Raw genomic sequence first — 16,211 nt, forward strand, 5'->3', positions numbered from 1 at the left:
AAAAAAAAAAAAAAGAAAAGAAAGAAATACATCCTTTGGCTCAGCAGCTAGAAGCTTCAGGCAGGAATGGAGTTTAAAGATTTATTTTTATTGTTTTGTTTTGTTTTTTTAATTACGTGGTTTTTAGGGGTGGGTGTGTGTGTGTGTGTGTAAGAGAGAGAGAGAGAGAGAGAGAGAGAGAACCCCATGTGAGTGCAAGCCCACAGGGACCAGATGAGTTCCTGGAGGAATCAAACTCTGGTCCTCTGCAAGAGCAGTACACATTCCAAACCACTGAACCATCTCTCCAGCCCCAGAACCTGGTTTTTACTCATATCCTCCAATGAGGATGCTTGGGAAGCCCAAATCTCAGGGACTAGGAGAGTGAGTGGAGGTTTGCCCAAGACCCAGGCCTTCTGCGACCACCCTTTATGGGAGCTCTGCTGGCAGCCTTGGCTCTGCACTTAGACAACTTTTTGGTGCTGAGTCGTCACCAAGCATCCACCTGGGCACCCGGTGAGGTGGGCACATCTCCCCGACTCGACCTCAGGCAAGGAAAGCCCCAGAGCGCTCTGCCACACCGTGGGCCATCGCTGCTGGGGCCCAGTGGTCTGTGCACGCATGCATCGCCTTATCCTGGCACTGGATGAAGAAGAATAAGTAGAGCGACCTACGGGCAGGCAGGAATGATCCGTATCAGGGTTCAGCCTGCTGAGGTCCTATGGAAGCCTGGGAACTCCAACCTCATCTCCCAGCAGCTCAGCAATCATGGAGGACAGTGAGCACAGAGTCCCCTCGGGCTCCCCAGAGACAGAGTGGCTAATGAGAGCAGTGTTGTGTAACCCTCTCCACGATGTCCCAAAGCCAAGGCTTGCAGCCTGCAATGGCTTCCACGGGCGGCAGCAGTGCAGGGGAAGGAAAGCACGCAGCCCACTGAGGAGAGCTGTGTTTTCTTAGGGACAGTCTAGTGCCAGCACCTTAAGCTGTGGTGCACACGCTGTGAAATTCACCCACATACTGCACTCAGCTCACCCAGGGTTACACCTACCTCGTCCCTGGGCACTTTCATCACCCCAAGGAGGAGCCCTACAGTGTTGATGCCACCCCATTTACACCCATAGCTAGCCTCTGTCTGTGGACTGACCCGATGTGAACACTCTGCCTTTATAAGGACATCCTTGTGATTTTCTGGGCCTGGCTCTTCTTATCTGACATAATGGCTCTGAAGTACATCTGGGCATAGCAGGTATGGAAATGCTATTCCTTTTCATGGATGAGTGATACTCCATCATGTGGACACACTATGTTTCAAGTACCCTCCATGGGCTACTTGCCATCTTGGATGGTGCTGTGTGCTCACTGGTAGGCACTGTTTGTGTGGACACCTGTTTTTGGCCTTTGGATCTACACCCAGGAGTGGGGTTTCTGGGTTGCAAGCCAACTTTAGGTCCAAGTTTTCAGCTTCCACAGTGCCCTTGTGGCCCTCTGCCCTACAGCTGGCCCTACACACCCCCTCACCTCGCTCTCAGGCACAGAGCAGTCTCCAGATGCTGAACACCAAAAGAAAGGCCTCAGCTACTCCACTTCTCAGTGTCGAGGGTGGGGGAGCATGGTTCCAACAGTGACCAGTAGGAAAGTCCAAGAGTGGTGACTTCTGTAAACCATGAGGAGCTGGCACAGAACAGCCCTGAGCCTGAGAAGATCCAGAGACCCTCTCTGAATGGTCAGTAGTGGCTTTGACCTCAGTGGATGATGGAGGGATTCAGGGGTTCATATGTCTTGGCTCTGGGCTTCAAATTATATTCCCCCATACTGACCGCCTGCTGGGATCAGAGAGCCCAGAGTGAGCAGGAGGTTTGTGTGCAGCCCTGTGGGTAAGGCAGTCTCAGTACTGGGGCAGCACCTGAGGGGAAGTTGGGAGCTCCCAGCCATGGACTCAGCCTGACCCGGAGAGTGCAGCTAGCTGGACAGCCTTCCAGGCTGGCGAGGGACGCTGCCTACAGGGACATGCTGTGGAATCTTTGCTACTTTCTAGGGCAGGCTGACTGATCCATTATTGATGGCTGTTCTGTAGAATCTGCATGCTGGGCTGCAGGGACGTGAATGGAAGCCCCAGGGACGGCCGTTCTGGTTATCTTCCTGCTCTTTAACTTGAAAACGGTCGAATCGCTTTTTAATGAATTCATTGCAACTCCACGGCTGATACTGGGGCCAGTTCCGGGGGCATCTGCCCTGCTCTCCAAACCTAACGGGAGCTAGGGAAGGGGGCCACAGGAAAGCAGTTGGCCAATAGGGGTGACCCCGAACATAGTATGCCCACTGCGTCCCACACCTCCTTCTGCCTCTATGGAGGGATATGCAGGGGTAGAGACTGCCAAACTCAGGTCTGCAAAGGCTCAGAGGTGGGTAGTAGACTCTAAAGCATGGCTGGCCTGCCCCAGCCATGATAAGCCAGGTTTCTTCTGGGTTCCTGCAGTATTTTTCTCATCATGCTGGACTAGCTTCCTTCCCAGGGTCCTGCTGTTCAGAAGCAAGCCCAGCTCGCCCTCTAGTGGCAGGCTGCTGTACACACACATGCACACTACACACATGAACAGAGACCTACAGGTATGTACACACATATGAATATATACATGCATACAGGCATACATACATTCTAACAAGCATTTGTGTGCACACATTCACATGCACGCACATGTGTTCATATATAAACATACATTAGAGAGATGGATACCGAGTAGATAAAGGGATGCATGGGTGGGTGGAAGGAGGATGGGTGGGTGGAGAGATGACAGATGAAGAGAGGAATCTTGTGACCCACCCGCTGCTTATGATATTCCTGCCAATGTCTGGAACTCACACACACTTCCCTGAGTCATGTGGTAAGAACTGGCCTTTCCTGACCTCTCAGGAGAACAGGAATAGAGATTTAAGTTGTCTAGAGGACGTTCCAGAGGGGTTCTTTCTACCCTGTCACCCAGCAGTGCCAGTGAGAAGTAGGCGGGGGGTCCCCACAGAGCTGCCCCCTGCTGGTCAGAGGCTGTCACTCCCACAGCATGCTGCCCCTGGTCAAGAAAGGCATGTGATTCCAGTGCCTCTGCCTCTCAGTGAGCAGAGGAGCCTTGTGACTCTCCGGGTGTGGGCAGTGAGCAGGGGAGGGTCACGTGACTCCGGCAGTGCCTGATACAGCATATCATTATTCTTGGTTTGCAAACCACACCTGCGTCCGGGGGCTTGCTGCTCCTTCGTGTGGAGCTTGTGAACCCGAACCGCTGTGACTTGCATTTGCTCTCTGACTCTTGGTCTAGCTGGCAGTTCAGCTTTATCCTAACAGTGTCATCCCTTAGCCTGGCACCTTGCAGGCTGCCTTCCCTGTCACACCAAAGACTGTGAAGGTCCCTCTGACCCCTGACCTGCCCTTTCTGTCTTAACACCAGAAGTGACTGCACCCATTGAAGGCTGCTGAGAAACAGACATGGTCAGCCCCCTTCTGCCACAGCCCCCTACCACCAGGCAACCGCAGGCTCCCACACCTCCAGGGAGTCCCAGGCAGCCCGTGCCAAGGATGGAAGCCACCGAGGAAGCCTGTATTCCTCATCTACTGAACCGAGTCTGACACGCTGTCTCCCCCCTCCAGAAAGTCCAGCAGTACACCGTCATTGTCCAGGCCACTGACATGGAAGGAAACCTTAATTACGGTCTCTCGAACACAGCCACTGCCATCATCACGGTGACAGACGTAAATGACAACCCTCCAGAATTCACCACAAGCACAGTGAGTACCTCAGGTTCTCTCGGAGATGCCAGCCCTAAGCTGTAATTCACAGCCACTTCCTTCTCTCTCAGTGGGGGGTGGGTAATGACTGTCGAAGCACAGGTGCCTCATAGAGAGAGGGACACCATGCCAGCCACTTCGAGTGGGAAGGAGTGGGCCCAGACACTCCTGTGGAGAAAGCCCTAGGAAATTAGGGGTGTGGTGCACCCCAAGATTAAGTGATGGCTTACGCATTGCTGGGGCCTTTGTAAAGTCTGGAGAAGCTGACCAATCAGGCCACCACATCATTTGAAGAGGTGTGTGTGTGACTGCAGTGGGTACCTGACTGGGAGATGCCCAGCTGGTCCTTGGCTATGGGCATATGTGCCCTTGAAGCAAGGGTCCCTTTCTACCTTGGTCCTCAGTGGACGGGGCTAGCCCCTTGGGGTTCGCATCAGCAGATGGGGAAACTGGTAAAGACTGGCTACAACACTGGACAAGAGGTCAAGAGTTCTTGCTGGACATACATGTATTCACCCAACTATGGTATAGGAAGACCACTGTGGGCCTCCAGTCACAAGCCGGAGGAACAGACCACCCCCCCACACACACACCTCACTCTGGGAGGGAAGACTCTAGAAACAGAACTATAAATCACATGACTGCCATTTCTCCTGGACCCCCCTGGAAAAGCCACGCTGCAAGAAGGGTCCCTACCTGTGAGACCCTTAGGCTCTCTCACATGCACAGCAGATATGATGACCACTTCTGGGCCTCCCAACATTCTGTGGGGCCCTGGTCATCTCTGCCTCCAGGACTCTCAAGTCCATGGGTGTGAGCTGTTCTGTGACCCAACCCCTCTGTGAACACAGCCCAGCCCAGCCCAGCCCTAAAGAGATGGCAGACTACAGGCCAGAGTGTGCCAAAGCGAGGTCAGGAGGTCACTCCCAGAGGTGAAGTGAAGAGGGGCATGTGTCCATAATAGTAACAACAAGGACTTTGCCAAACACATAGGTAGACACTCTCCCATCAGGTCCCCATTCAGTCTACCCTATGAGCTTCTGGTCCCCAACCCAGTGGTGGGCCGGGACATGGGGCTCGGGGCACACAGTCCACAGGGAGCAGCTGAGTCTGAACCCTGAAAGTGGCTGCCACATGGAAAGGAGAGGAGGGGAGAGAAGGTGTCTAGAAGGCTGAAGGCCCCCTGCTCAAGAGCCTGTCCCCATCCTGTTCTCTTGGACCACAGCGCCATCTAGTGGCCAAATAGTAGATGACTGACAACCAGAGTGGCTCGGGCCCCCTGAAGACTGGTGAGAATCCCGTCCCTCTCCACAAGCAACAGGTGCAGGAAGGAGGGGTGGAAGGTTTGGCCAAGCTACTCAGCCCAGAGAGGCACTGGTGAGCCAGGGAGACCTTGAGAAAGCTGGAGGGTCTCTCTCTCTGGGTTCGGTCTGTTCAGACTCTAGGGAAGCAGTCACTGACCCTGACCCCCTGCCACAGACATCCTCTGCCCTGGGCCTGGATGGACAGGCCTCTAGAGGGCTTGCTGAGCAGTGCTCAGTGTGGTAACCACCTTCTGTGACAGTGCAGGAACTCTCAGCTGTCAGGTTAGGGCCAGGCCCACACTGGGGCCACCCCGGTCTAGACCATGCCTTGCCACAGCCACCACCGGAGGTCGGGGGACTCACACAGGGTAGCCTTGTCAGGAGCTGACCCAGCACCACACTCAAGACACAAACCCACTTGTCTTAACTAGACTTCTATCGCTGTGATAAAACACCAGGACACGTTCTGACCGCATTCCGTCTTAAAGGGCATAAACTCAAGGCAGGAACTGAAGCGTGGAGCCCCGGCCAGGAGCCATGGAGGAACATTGTTTTACTGGCTTGCCCCTCATGGCTTGCTCAGTTTGCTTTCTCTTAGCGCCCAGGAGCACTGGTAGCCCAAGGGATGGCACTGCCCAAAGTGGACAGGGCCCACAAACATCAGCCGTTAATCAAGAAAATGCCCACATCATGTTACCTGTAGGCAAATCTGGCCCCACAGACTTGCCTACGGGTAACATAATGTGGGCATTTTCTTCACTAAGGTTCTTCTTCCTAAATAACTCTAGCTTGTGTTAAATCGATAAATAACAACAACAACAACAATAATCATATTAATAATTAAATAAATAAAATGAAAACAATCAGGACAGCACTCCTGAGCCAGGCATCTGCTAAGTTAGGGCTACGTATGCTCCCAGGAATATACCCTTCTGCCCATGCCAGACTGCTGGAGTACAGATATCAGGGTGCAGAAACCACACAACTCTCCCGACTTCAGGACTCCCGGTCCTACCCTCAGGTGGCAGCCTTTGGATGCTGTAGTCACCATGAGAACCGGGCCAGAGGGAAGCCAAAAGAGTGCAGCTCTGGGCTCCTTCCCAGCAGAAGAGATGGAACGCCACCGCAGCCTGAACGTCTTTGAGGAGAACACCTCTGGAGGAGGGTGTTCATCGCAGACAGACGGTGCAGGAAGGAGCCTCAGAGACCGGTGTGTGGTGTTCAAGGACCCAGCCTGCCTTGCAATCCCACCACAAGCTCCAACCTTGCTCATTCCAAAGAGCTCTAAGAAGGGCTGTGCTGTTCCGAAAAGACAAGAGAGCCGCAGATACCCTGGCTCAGAGATAGACAGAGAGCCAAGAAGCCCTACTCCTGTGTCAAATGGATGAATCCTGTCTCAGACTATCTATGAGATTGTCTGAGGTCGAATTTAGCACCTGCTAGGCCACTGCCCAGGCCCGACAGCACTGCCTGAGGATGACCACGGTGGGAGAGCGCCTGCCACGGAGCCTGCCACAGAGCACCTCCACGGTAGCTCCAGGGGAGTTTCCTTTACCATTCTGAGGATAGAACATTTCTGCCTATGGATCTGAGCTCTGTCTGGCCGGGACCACCACATACAACCTAACTGAATTCCATCTTCCCTCATATGCATGAGCCACGCCGCAAACACCCAGGCAGGCCCCATGCCATCTCTGAGAGGCAGGAAGCTCTGGAGCAAACAGCGGCCTCTCTGCTGGGGCACAGAAGAAATGGCTACGAGCCAGCACAGGTTGCTAGGAACAGGCAGCTGGCAGGTCACACTGGAACTTAAATGTGGAGTCTAATGGCACAAAGCTCATTCCAGGAGTCCATGCAACCCATGAAGGAAGGTAGAGATCCCTGGTTCCCTGGGATGTGGAGGGTAGGGAGGGAAGAGCGTGTGGCAGTCTGAAGTCCCGTGAGTATAGAACACTTCTCCACTTCAAGCGTACACCTCCTCTCCAGTACAAGCTCCACAGACTTCATACTTGCCAGGACACCATCCAGATTAGCGGCAGGCAGGTACCCAGGGACACTGTCTTTTCTTCACAGTAGGAGTGTGGAGGCAGGTTGGCCACACAACACACATGGGCTATTTTTGTGAAGCTTAATCAAGAACAATCAGGCAAAGCTAAAGAGATGCAGGGATTTGCCAGCTCCGAATCCTATTCCCAAGTGTTAATTAAAAGTTATTTTCTTCTTGCTCTTGTGCAGCTGCAGTGCCCCCTGGAGGCCAGAGCCCGTAACTCATCCAGGGCCACCCTGCCACCAGCACTCCAGAGCAATATAGGACCCACTGGGGTGAAAAACAACTTTAGACCATGTGTGTCCCTGGAGCCTCCAACCTACCCCATGCACAGATCCCGATGGGCACAGAGGAGCCTGAGACCCAGCAACCGTGTGTGATCTTCCTCTAAGCCTTGCCCCGCCCATACATAGCCACCCTCTTGATCCCTTCTTGCTGTGTGGCCTTGGCGGATGTCCAGACCTCTGTGAGCCCAGAAAGCTTGTCCATATTTTACATTTGTGTGTGATCGATGCCAAGATGGGGGCATAGCTGGTTCTAAGAAGTTTACACCTGAACAATAAGCACAGGCTTAACCTGCAGACACCAAGCAATTCTAGCCCAGACCTTTAGCAGTAAGAGGTGAGAGCAATCATCAAAGCTTTCCACACTGTCCCTCCACTGGGAAAAAAGGGCAGAGTCATTCAGGCCCAGCCTATGCAATAAGACAATAGTGACGTTTGCTATTTGTCTATACAAGATGATCTGTCCCCTCGTGGGAGTGAGTGACACCCAGTTAAGGGATTGAAAGAGGGTTAGGTCATGGTGTTCCTCCATAGGTCACCTCCAAGCTGGACAAGGGACAGCATATAGCAGGACAGTGACCCTCTGGAGAGCACTTGACCAGGCTGTGCACACACATGGTGTTGGTTCTCTGTGGCTCTGACAATGGTGTCATTGGTACACAAAGAGGAAACCCCCGTTTTGGCTCATGTTTTTAGAGGGTCCCATACATGGTCACTGTGAACCTGTGTGTGTTCAGGCTGCAAATCATGGTAGGGAGAATGAAGAAGAAACTGCTCACTTAGTTACTGGAAGTAAAGACAGACAAGAAGGGGTTAGGGTCTCCACAGCCTCCTCAGGGGCACAACCCCACCCACTGACCTGACTCCTTCCCACTAACTCACGCCTACCCTAGATTCTACTATGCCCCTAATACTGCACAGGCTAGAGACCAGGTCCTCAACACCCGGGACTTTGGAAAACTCTTACCCAGACAAGAACAGGTAGCAATCACAGTCAGGTGGCTCACTCACCAGAGTGGAAAGTATTTCCCCAGAAGCAGAAGTCCACTAAACTTTAGAGCCAAGGATCGGTACCTGTTGCCTCCAAGATTTTGAGGTTCTTCTAGAAACATCTACCCCAATAACCAAGAGTATAGCATATGTTGTCCTCTGGAGAGACCTACCTGCCTGAGAAGGCTACTCAACTGTGGGGTTAGAACTGGGCTAACCTGGGAACATTCCATGAGTCTAGCCAGATAGGGCACTGTGGCACCTACAAGCCTCTCATCCTAGCAGCAAGTACATGACCAACCTCTAAAAGCCCTGAATTCTCAGCTTTTCAACTAAGTGTGGGAACCCGGGAGGAGAGAGGGATTTTGATCCAGCACAAGTTCCTATGACTTAAAATGTAGCATTTTAAAATTGGAATAGACTCTGTACCCTTAATTACACTCAGGCACACAGCCATAAGTCATTAATTGGGGGCTAGTTCTTCATGCTCTGAGGTGGTGGTCACAGGGTTAAGCCCAGAGCTTGCATCCCTGACCACCCAGCATCACCTCCACTCCCTCAACACTCCCTCAAGATCCACCCTCAGACAACAGAGGCCTCCAGTGCCTCTGAAGGACCCGACAGACAGGCCAGAATAAAGTGAACCAGACCCAGGCCCCGCCCAACAGAAGACCTGGTCAGAAGGCAGACATGCAGGCAGCTCACAGAAAAGGGGTACCAAGGACCCACAGCAACAAGTCACCCCTCAGCCTGGAACTAAGGCTAGAGGTCTGTTTCCAAAAAAGTACTTTATTCTCTTTTGGGTCCCTGGGCCCCCACCTAGCCAAGCAGAGTATGAAGGTAAAGGCACTGGGTTGGAAAAAGGAAGCAAACCACGGTAGCCTGTGTCATCCTGGCTCCCCACTAACTAGCTGCTACCCAGGAACCATCTCAGAGCCCACCATGACACCAGTTCCCATGTATTCTTACCTCATGGAGCCTGCCAAGCCTGCGTGCCCACCTAGATGTCTGCAACTTGACAGCCTAAGACTCACAGATATATTAATACCTACATCTGTAACTATTGTTACACATGTATTGTAACAACGGTGTTACAATAATGAAACAGTGTATCAATGGTGGAAGGAACCAGCCTCCGAGCCCATTCAGAATTGAGAACCTAGGGTTCTGGTTTCTGAACAGAGCCCAGCAGAATTTGTTTTACTGTCGTGGCTAGAGAAGCCGGCTTTTGGAAAGCATGTGAGGGAATCTGGACATTCCTAAAGATCTGGAAAAACCTCTCAGACTAAATGGACACTGGAAATCTGGTCTACAAGAGAACATCTCCCCTAGGACGTGAAAAGTCCTGGATTTAGAGATCTGGGTGTATTTATAAGGGAGTTCCCGGTAGGGTCTGACTGAGAAAAAAGCCACCTTGAATGTGGGCAGCGTCATCGATGCTGGGCTGGAGACAGCAAGCTGCACCAGCAGCTATCTTACCTCTGCTTCCTGACTGTGGATGCAGGGGGACCAGCAGCCTCCACGACTTACTGGCCACAATGGCCTGAACCTTCAAACTGGGATCCAAAATAACTCTTCCTTCCTTATGTTGCTTTAGTTAGTGATTTAGCCACAGCAGTATGGAAAGTAACTAATATACCCTCAATGTGTGTGCCACTGGGGAATATTCACAAGGATGCCACACAGGCTGGGTTTGGACAACCCCCAACATCATGCTGACACCTCTTTTTTTTTTTTTTTTTGCTGGGGGGGGGGTAGGTTCGAGTCAGGGTTTCTCTGTATAGCCCTGACTGTCCTGGAACTCACTCTGTAGACCAGGCTGGCCTCGGACTTAGAAATCCGCTTGCCTCTGCCTCCCAAGTGCTGAGATTAAAGGCGTGTGCCACCACGCCCAGCATGCTGACACCTTTTGAGACAAGGTTACAGGCTGAGGTGCTGGGTCGGGCTAAGAACCTCAACACACAAATTTGGGTGACATGGTTCTATCTGCAACACTGTCCCCCAAGCACCTGTGATATCCCTCCAAGGACAGCTCCCCATGTCATGAGGTACAGACCCTCAGACACTACGGTAATCCTATTGCTGACGTGGAATGTCGGTGTCAGGAGAAGTGACTCTCACTATGGAGGTCACTAGCAATGACAGTCTCGTCCAGCTGCACAGAGAAACCCAGGAGCCCAGTCAGGAAGCCAGACACTGGACATACGTGGTCACGACTCAGATCTGCTGTTTTCTCTGGGGCTGCTGTGCCCCTCTGGGCTAAATGGCAAAAGGTTTCATCTCCTAGAATTCTCTGGAAACCAGCTGTGCCCCACTCACTTGCCTCCTAGAGTTTCCTGGGGGGACCTTCTGCAGCCTCAGGACTCTTAGCTCCAAGGATGGCTCAGAAATCAAAGGAAGGCTCTGCTCTACAGCAATCCTTTGCTTCCATCCATCATTCCCGTGAAAGGCTGGATGAGGAAGGTTCCAGAACAGCACTGGGGGCACCAGAGGGACATCTTTTAGGATACACACAATGGGTTCCCATCTGATCCTGAATTCACATGACAATTATTTATCTTGCTCTAAGGTGAATTTCAGGACAGCAGAGCAGGTAAGATCAGAGCACCTGAGCACAGAACCTAGAAGCCAGTCCCAGCAAAGGGCCACAGTTGGCGGGGGGCACTTGGATTCCTAAGGCAGACACCCCTTCCCCCACTCCAAGTGAGCCCATGTGGCCTTTGTGGGTGCACACAGCAACCTCACTGTGCCTTAACATCAGAGAGGTTAGCACCTCTATGCATGGTCGCTGGCCATAGTGGGCATCTGGGGCAGTAACTAGATGGTGGGAGGAGCCAGGGAGTACTTGTCTCAGAAGCCTCTTGCAGCTGCTACCCCTAGACTCCTGCTCCTCCCACTCTCTATCACATATCCCTCCTAGCTACTTGCCATTGATCCTCCGTGCACATGAGAAAAGCGTGAGGGTAGGACAAGAGCTTGCTGCACTGATGAGATGGTCCTGCGTAGATGTGTGCAGATGGGAGCAGATGCTCGAGAAGCCAGGACTATCCCCCAGCTGTCTCCATGGCGAACAGCGGCTGTCCCCATCCACCTAGGGTGACCATCGAGAGCAGAGACCCTGATGCTTGCCAGTGTTGGCACAGAGTCTGGCTCCCAAGCTCCATATGAAGTCCTAATATTCTTTCTTGCACTCCGCAGTTTGCAGGAGAGGTTCCCGAGAACCGCATAGAGACAGTCGTGGCCAACCTCACGGTGATGGACCGAGACCAGCCCCACTCACCCAACTGGAATGCCGTCTACCGAATCATAAGTGGGGACCCCTCTGGGCACTTCAGTGTCCGCACAGACCCCGTGACCAATGAGGGCATGGTCACCGTGGTGAAGGTAGGTGACTGCTGCTTGCATATCTCCTGGTCCAGGAACATGAATGTCTGTCAGCTACCTATGGCCAAGGACCAAACCATTTAGAGACAACCTCCACGGTGTCTCTCCTAACTCAGGCTGGCCTCAATTTTGTACTGCTGGGGCTGGCCTCGAACTCTTGATCTTCCTGACTTCACCTCTCACCAACCATTTTCCACCAGGAAAGGAAAGATTCTAGCCTTCATGTCCATGCTGGCATTTTCTTGTGAACAAGAACCCCCCTTCTCATGAGATTTCACACACACCTTGATGTACGATGCAGGAGGATGTGTTACAACCCCCCTCTCTGGTTTGATACGAGGGCCTACCTCTCTAAGGTGCACTCAGGCCTTACTGTTGAGCCAAGGGTCATTGAGGAGGGCACCTTAGTGAGTGTGTCCAGCACCCTAAGTGAAACTGTCACAGCAAATATTCTGTTGGCTTCCACATTATAGGTGTATTTTATCTTTCCTGCCTGTGAATTTTATTGGCCATAGTCTTTCTGGAAGGACTGATGACAAGATTTTTTTAGTGTATCATATATAATGCGATTCTGTGTCCCACAAGGACACGAGCCAATAAACACAGAAAGACCCTGCCCTCCACAGTTTTAGAAAGCAGCTTATTAAAGCAAACTGGCCTGGCCTCTGCCTGAGGCTTCCAGGAGGGCTACAGGCATTGGCAGCCATTGGTTCTGCAAGAGGAAGACCTTGCCACAGTATGGTACAAATTCTGGGAGCTTGGTGGCACCTGGAGGTTAAATACAGAGGAGTCAAGACGAGGCGTGGGGTAGGTTCACTATTTCTGGTCTAGAAGGGAAGGGTGCAGGTTACTCTGCCCTGGGTGTCTTGAGAGACTTGCAGCCAGTTCATGTGGTTCTGGGTCCAGCCAGGTGACCCTGTGGGCACAGGCCCCACCTATAAAAATGCACCTGTACAGTGTCCAGCAACACAGTACAAACTGGGCAGAGATAGAGCAAGGGAGAGACCAGTTCATTCCCTGCATGTACAGCTAAACTCACAAGCCATGCCTGGGCCTACAGAGGCAGGGGCACAGGCCCAGCCATACCCCATGCCCAGTGACAGCTGGACATCATCATGTGCCACGGAGAGGTGAGCCCATACTCAGAGCTTAGGAAATCGTATATCCATGTATCCTTCGGACAAGCATAAAGACCAAGCTTGGGGAGAGGGAGGTCTCACCAAGGTCACCATTGAGGAGCCAGCAGCATCTCTGGCCCCAGGTCTAGAGCCTTCTAGATTCAGTGCCTCTGTTTCCTTCCCAGGCCCACTGGCAGTATTGATTACCTAGTTTATAATTCCTTTCCATGCATAGATAATATTTCACATAGTAGCAGCACTGGGCACCAAGGACAGGTGATTACAAAATCCAGAAGTAGATTAGGTGCTGATCTGCTTAGCTATAGACTCAGGGACCAGATCCAACACAAGGCTTAGCATCTGAAGGTGGAACACAGACAGAAACGGGAAGCTGGCTCCTCCAGAAAAGCTCTTCCCCCAAACGGAGTTCATGAAGACCCAGGTAGGCCTACAGTAAGGAACAGGGAGCCATGTGACCTGTGATGGGAATTCCCCAGGAATGGTCAGGTGTCACATGCTGTATGCCTCTGCCCTGTTGGAGAAGCTGAGACAGTTGGCTGTGGATGCTCCCACACTGGGATGCATCTGATGCCATCTGAACAAGTGTCCTAGGCCTGTTCTCTCGAGCTTCCTTTGAGGAAACCAGCCAGGGAGGTCATTCAGGGAGAGGCTGGTGGCTGGAGAGCTGTGGTATGTGGCTGTCTTACTTATGGTCATCAAGATGTGACAGCCTGACCCTCCCACAGGATAACAGCAAGCTGCACACTGAGTTCTGTATCATCATCTGTTGATGGTAACTCAGGGTCCCAGTTCATTCTCACAAAGACCACTCTCAGCATCCCATTGTCTAGCACTTGCCTACGTTCCAACCAGGTGCTTTTCTCAGCATTGGGGGCCTTGGAAACCCCGACAGTACCATCTCCCCCAGAATCCCCATCCCTGCCTTTAGAAACTGTAACCAGAAGGCAGGAGGGTCTTTGCAGATGTAACAGAGTTGAAGGTCTTAAGGTTTGAGGTGAGTCTGGACCATCTGCATCAGCCCAGTGTAGCCTCAGAAGCCTTTAAGAAAGGGAGCAAAAAGGTCAGGGGATGTCTTAGTCAGGGGTTCTGTTGTTGTGATTTAAAACGGGACTGAAGAGAAGGCTCTGTGGTTAAAAGCACTGGTTGCTTTTCCAGAGGTCCTGAGTTCAATTCCCAGCAATGTGGTGGCTCACAACCATCTGTAATGGGATATGATGCCCTCTTCTGGCATGCAGGTGTACATGCAGATAGAGCACTCATATACATAAAATAAATAATCTAAAACAAACAAACAAACAAGTTTCACCTTACATGTCCCAAGCATAATCTATCATGGAGGGAAGTCAGGATAAGAACCTGGAGACAGAAGCTGAACGCTGCTTACTGGCAGCCCTGTCCCCGCCCGGCCCCCCAACCTCCCACCCTCTCCAGTCTCCCACCCTCTTGCTTGCTCAGCTGCTTTATTTATAGCCCTGCCCCAGGTGGCCCCGCCCACCGCGAACTGGGCCCTCCCACATCATTCACCAATGAGGAAGGAGCACCACAGCCCACCCTGGTGGCAGCATTGCTTCAACTGAGGTACCCTTTCCTAAAGGGTCTCTAGCTTGTGTCTACCTAAAACTGACACGCAGAGCAAGGTGGGAAGACCGAGGCAGAGGCAGAAGCAGTTGGAGGCAGGAAGCCACAGCTGGCTCTGAAGAGGGACAAGACCCCACAGACCCCTCTCCAGAGTGGACATGTATGAGACAGGAGTCACCAGAAGAAACTGGCCCTACTGTCGGACTCTAGCCCAGGGATAGACACTTTACGTCTGCCCCGCAGAACTGCATTTCTATTACTTTAAGTCTCCCGCTGGGGACACAGAATCAGTAACAAGTTCAAGAAAACGGTGGACAAGTGAACGCTTAAACGTTGCTGTTTGGCTTGGTTTGGTTTGGGCTTTTGAGACAGGCTGACCTCAAGCTTGCAGACTTCCTGTCTCAGTCTCCTGACTGCTGGGATTGCAGGCGGGGACCACTGTGTCCAGCAGAAGCTAACTTTTATTTTGTTAAGTTGGGGGTCACAGGAGACGTGTGCTGCTCACACAGGAGGCGGTTAGGGGGCAGCTTGCAGGGGCCAGTGGTCTCCTCCAACCTTGTGGATTCTGAGGATCAAACTCATCACCAGACAAGGTGGCAGATGCCGTTGCTCACGGACCCATCGTGCCCCCCTAGAACCAAAATCAACCTTTGGCCACCATTACTCTCAGCCCTCACTTGTATTTTCTGAGCTTCCTGTGGCGGCAGTGACTCAGTATCCTCAGCTCCCTTGTGCCTGCCCACACAGTGAGTAAGGAATTCTTGAGAATTCATGAAGCCAGGCATGGAGACAACATACCTGTGATCCCAACACCCGAGAAGGTACGGCAGAAAGATCGATGCCCCCAAGAAACCCGGCTTCTGCCTCATCCGGGTGTGGGGCTACTAGCTAGAGACCCTTTTCCCCAACCTCTCTCTCTCCTCTCATTGGCCAGAACCCAGAAGAAGCCAGAGACAAGAGTCTGCGGTAAAGGGACAGTGGAAACCAGGCCCCCATACAAAGCAAGGCAGGGAGAGTCTAAGAGACTGGGCAGTAGGAACGGCCAGCCCCACCTCTGTAGGAAGCCCCAGGTAACCTGTTCCTTCTTCCAGGCAGTGGACTATGAGCTGAACCGAGCCTTCATGCTGACCGTAATGGTGTCCAACCAGGCGCCCCTAGCCAGTGGGATCCAGATGTCCTTCCAGTCCACAGCGGGGGTAACCATCTCTGTCACCGATGTCAATGAGGCCCCCTACTTCCCCTCCAACCACAAACTGATCCGCCTGGAAGAGGGCGTGCCCGCTGGGACGGCACTCACCACTTTTTCTGCAGTGGACCCTGACCGGTTCATGCAGCAAGCCGTGAGGTGAGTCTTCGGCACAGCCTGGCCCTGTCTGACCCTCAGAGCAGGATCCACTCCTGCGTGCCACACCGAAGAGTCACAACATGCCCAAAGAAGCCTGAAAGCCAGGAAGCCCAGTAGAGAGAGAAGGAGGACAGGGGTACCATGTCCAGACCTGAAGCACTGGCTTATCTAGAAGCAAACCACCCCAGAGAGTTGCCCAATAGGATAGCATCGGGCATCAGGGACCAGTGTCACCTTCTCCAGGCTGACAAGGAAGATGTTTAGACTGTGGAGCCAGGGCAGGTCATGGCTTCCCTGATAGTGGCAAGTGACTGGAGCAAGCTGCTAATGACTTTGTACCTCATGGTACCCACCACCTGCAAAATGTAGGTGACGCGGGCATAGCC

At 52.5% G+C, this 16,211-nt stretch overlaps 1 protein-coding gene across 1 annotated transcript in view; it reads left to right on the top strand.

Moving 5' to 3' along the window:
• Positions 1-16,211, top strand: part of Cdh4 (cadherin 4) — a 459,219-nt gene that overhangs the window by 430,870 nt on the left and 12,138 nt on the right. The window contains exons 8-10 of the mRNA XM_021192528.2: positions 3,617-3,754; positions 11,578-11,763; positions 15,572-15,825. Of these exons, the coding sequence (XP_021048187.1) occupies positions 3,617-3,754; positions 11,578-11,763; positions 15,572-15,825 (578 nt within the window). The remainder of the gene's footprint in view (positions 1-3,616; positions 3,755-11,577; positions 11,764-15,571; positions 15,826-16,211) is intronic.

The sequence above is a fragment of the Mus pahari genome, chromosome 3, assembly GCF_900095145.1.
Source record: "Mus pahari chromosome 3, PAHARI_EIJ_v1.1, whole genome shotgun sequence".
Taxonomy (NCBI): Eukaryota; Metazoa; Chordata; class Mammalia; order Rodentia; family Muridae; genus Mus; species Mus pahari.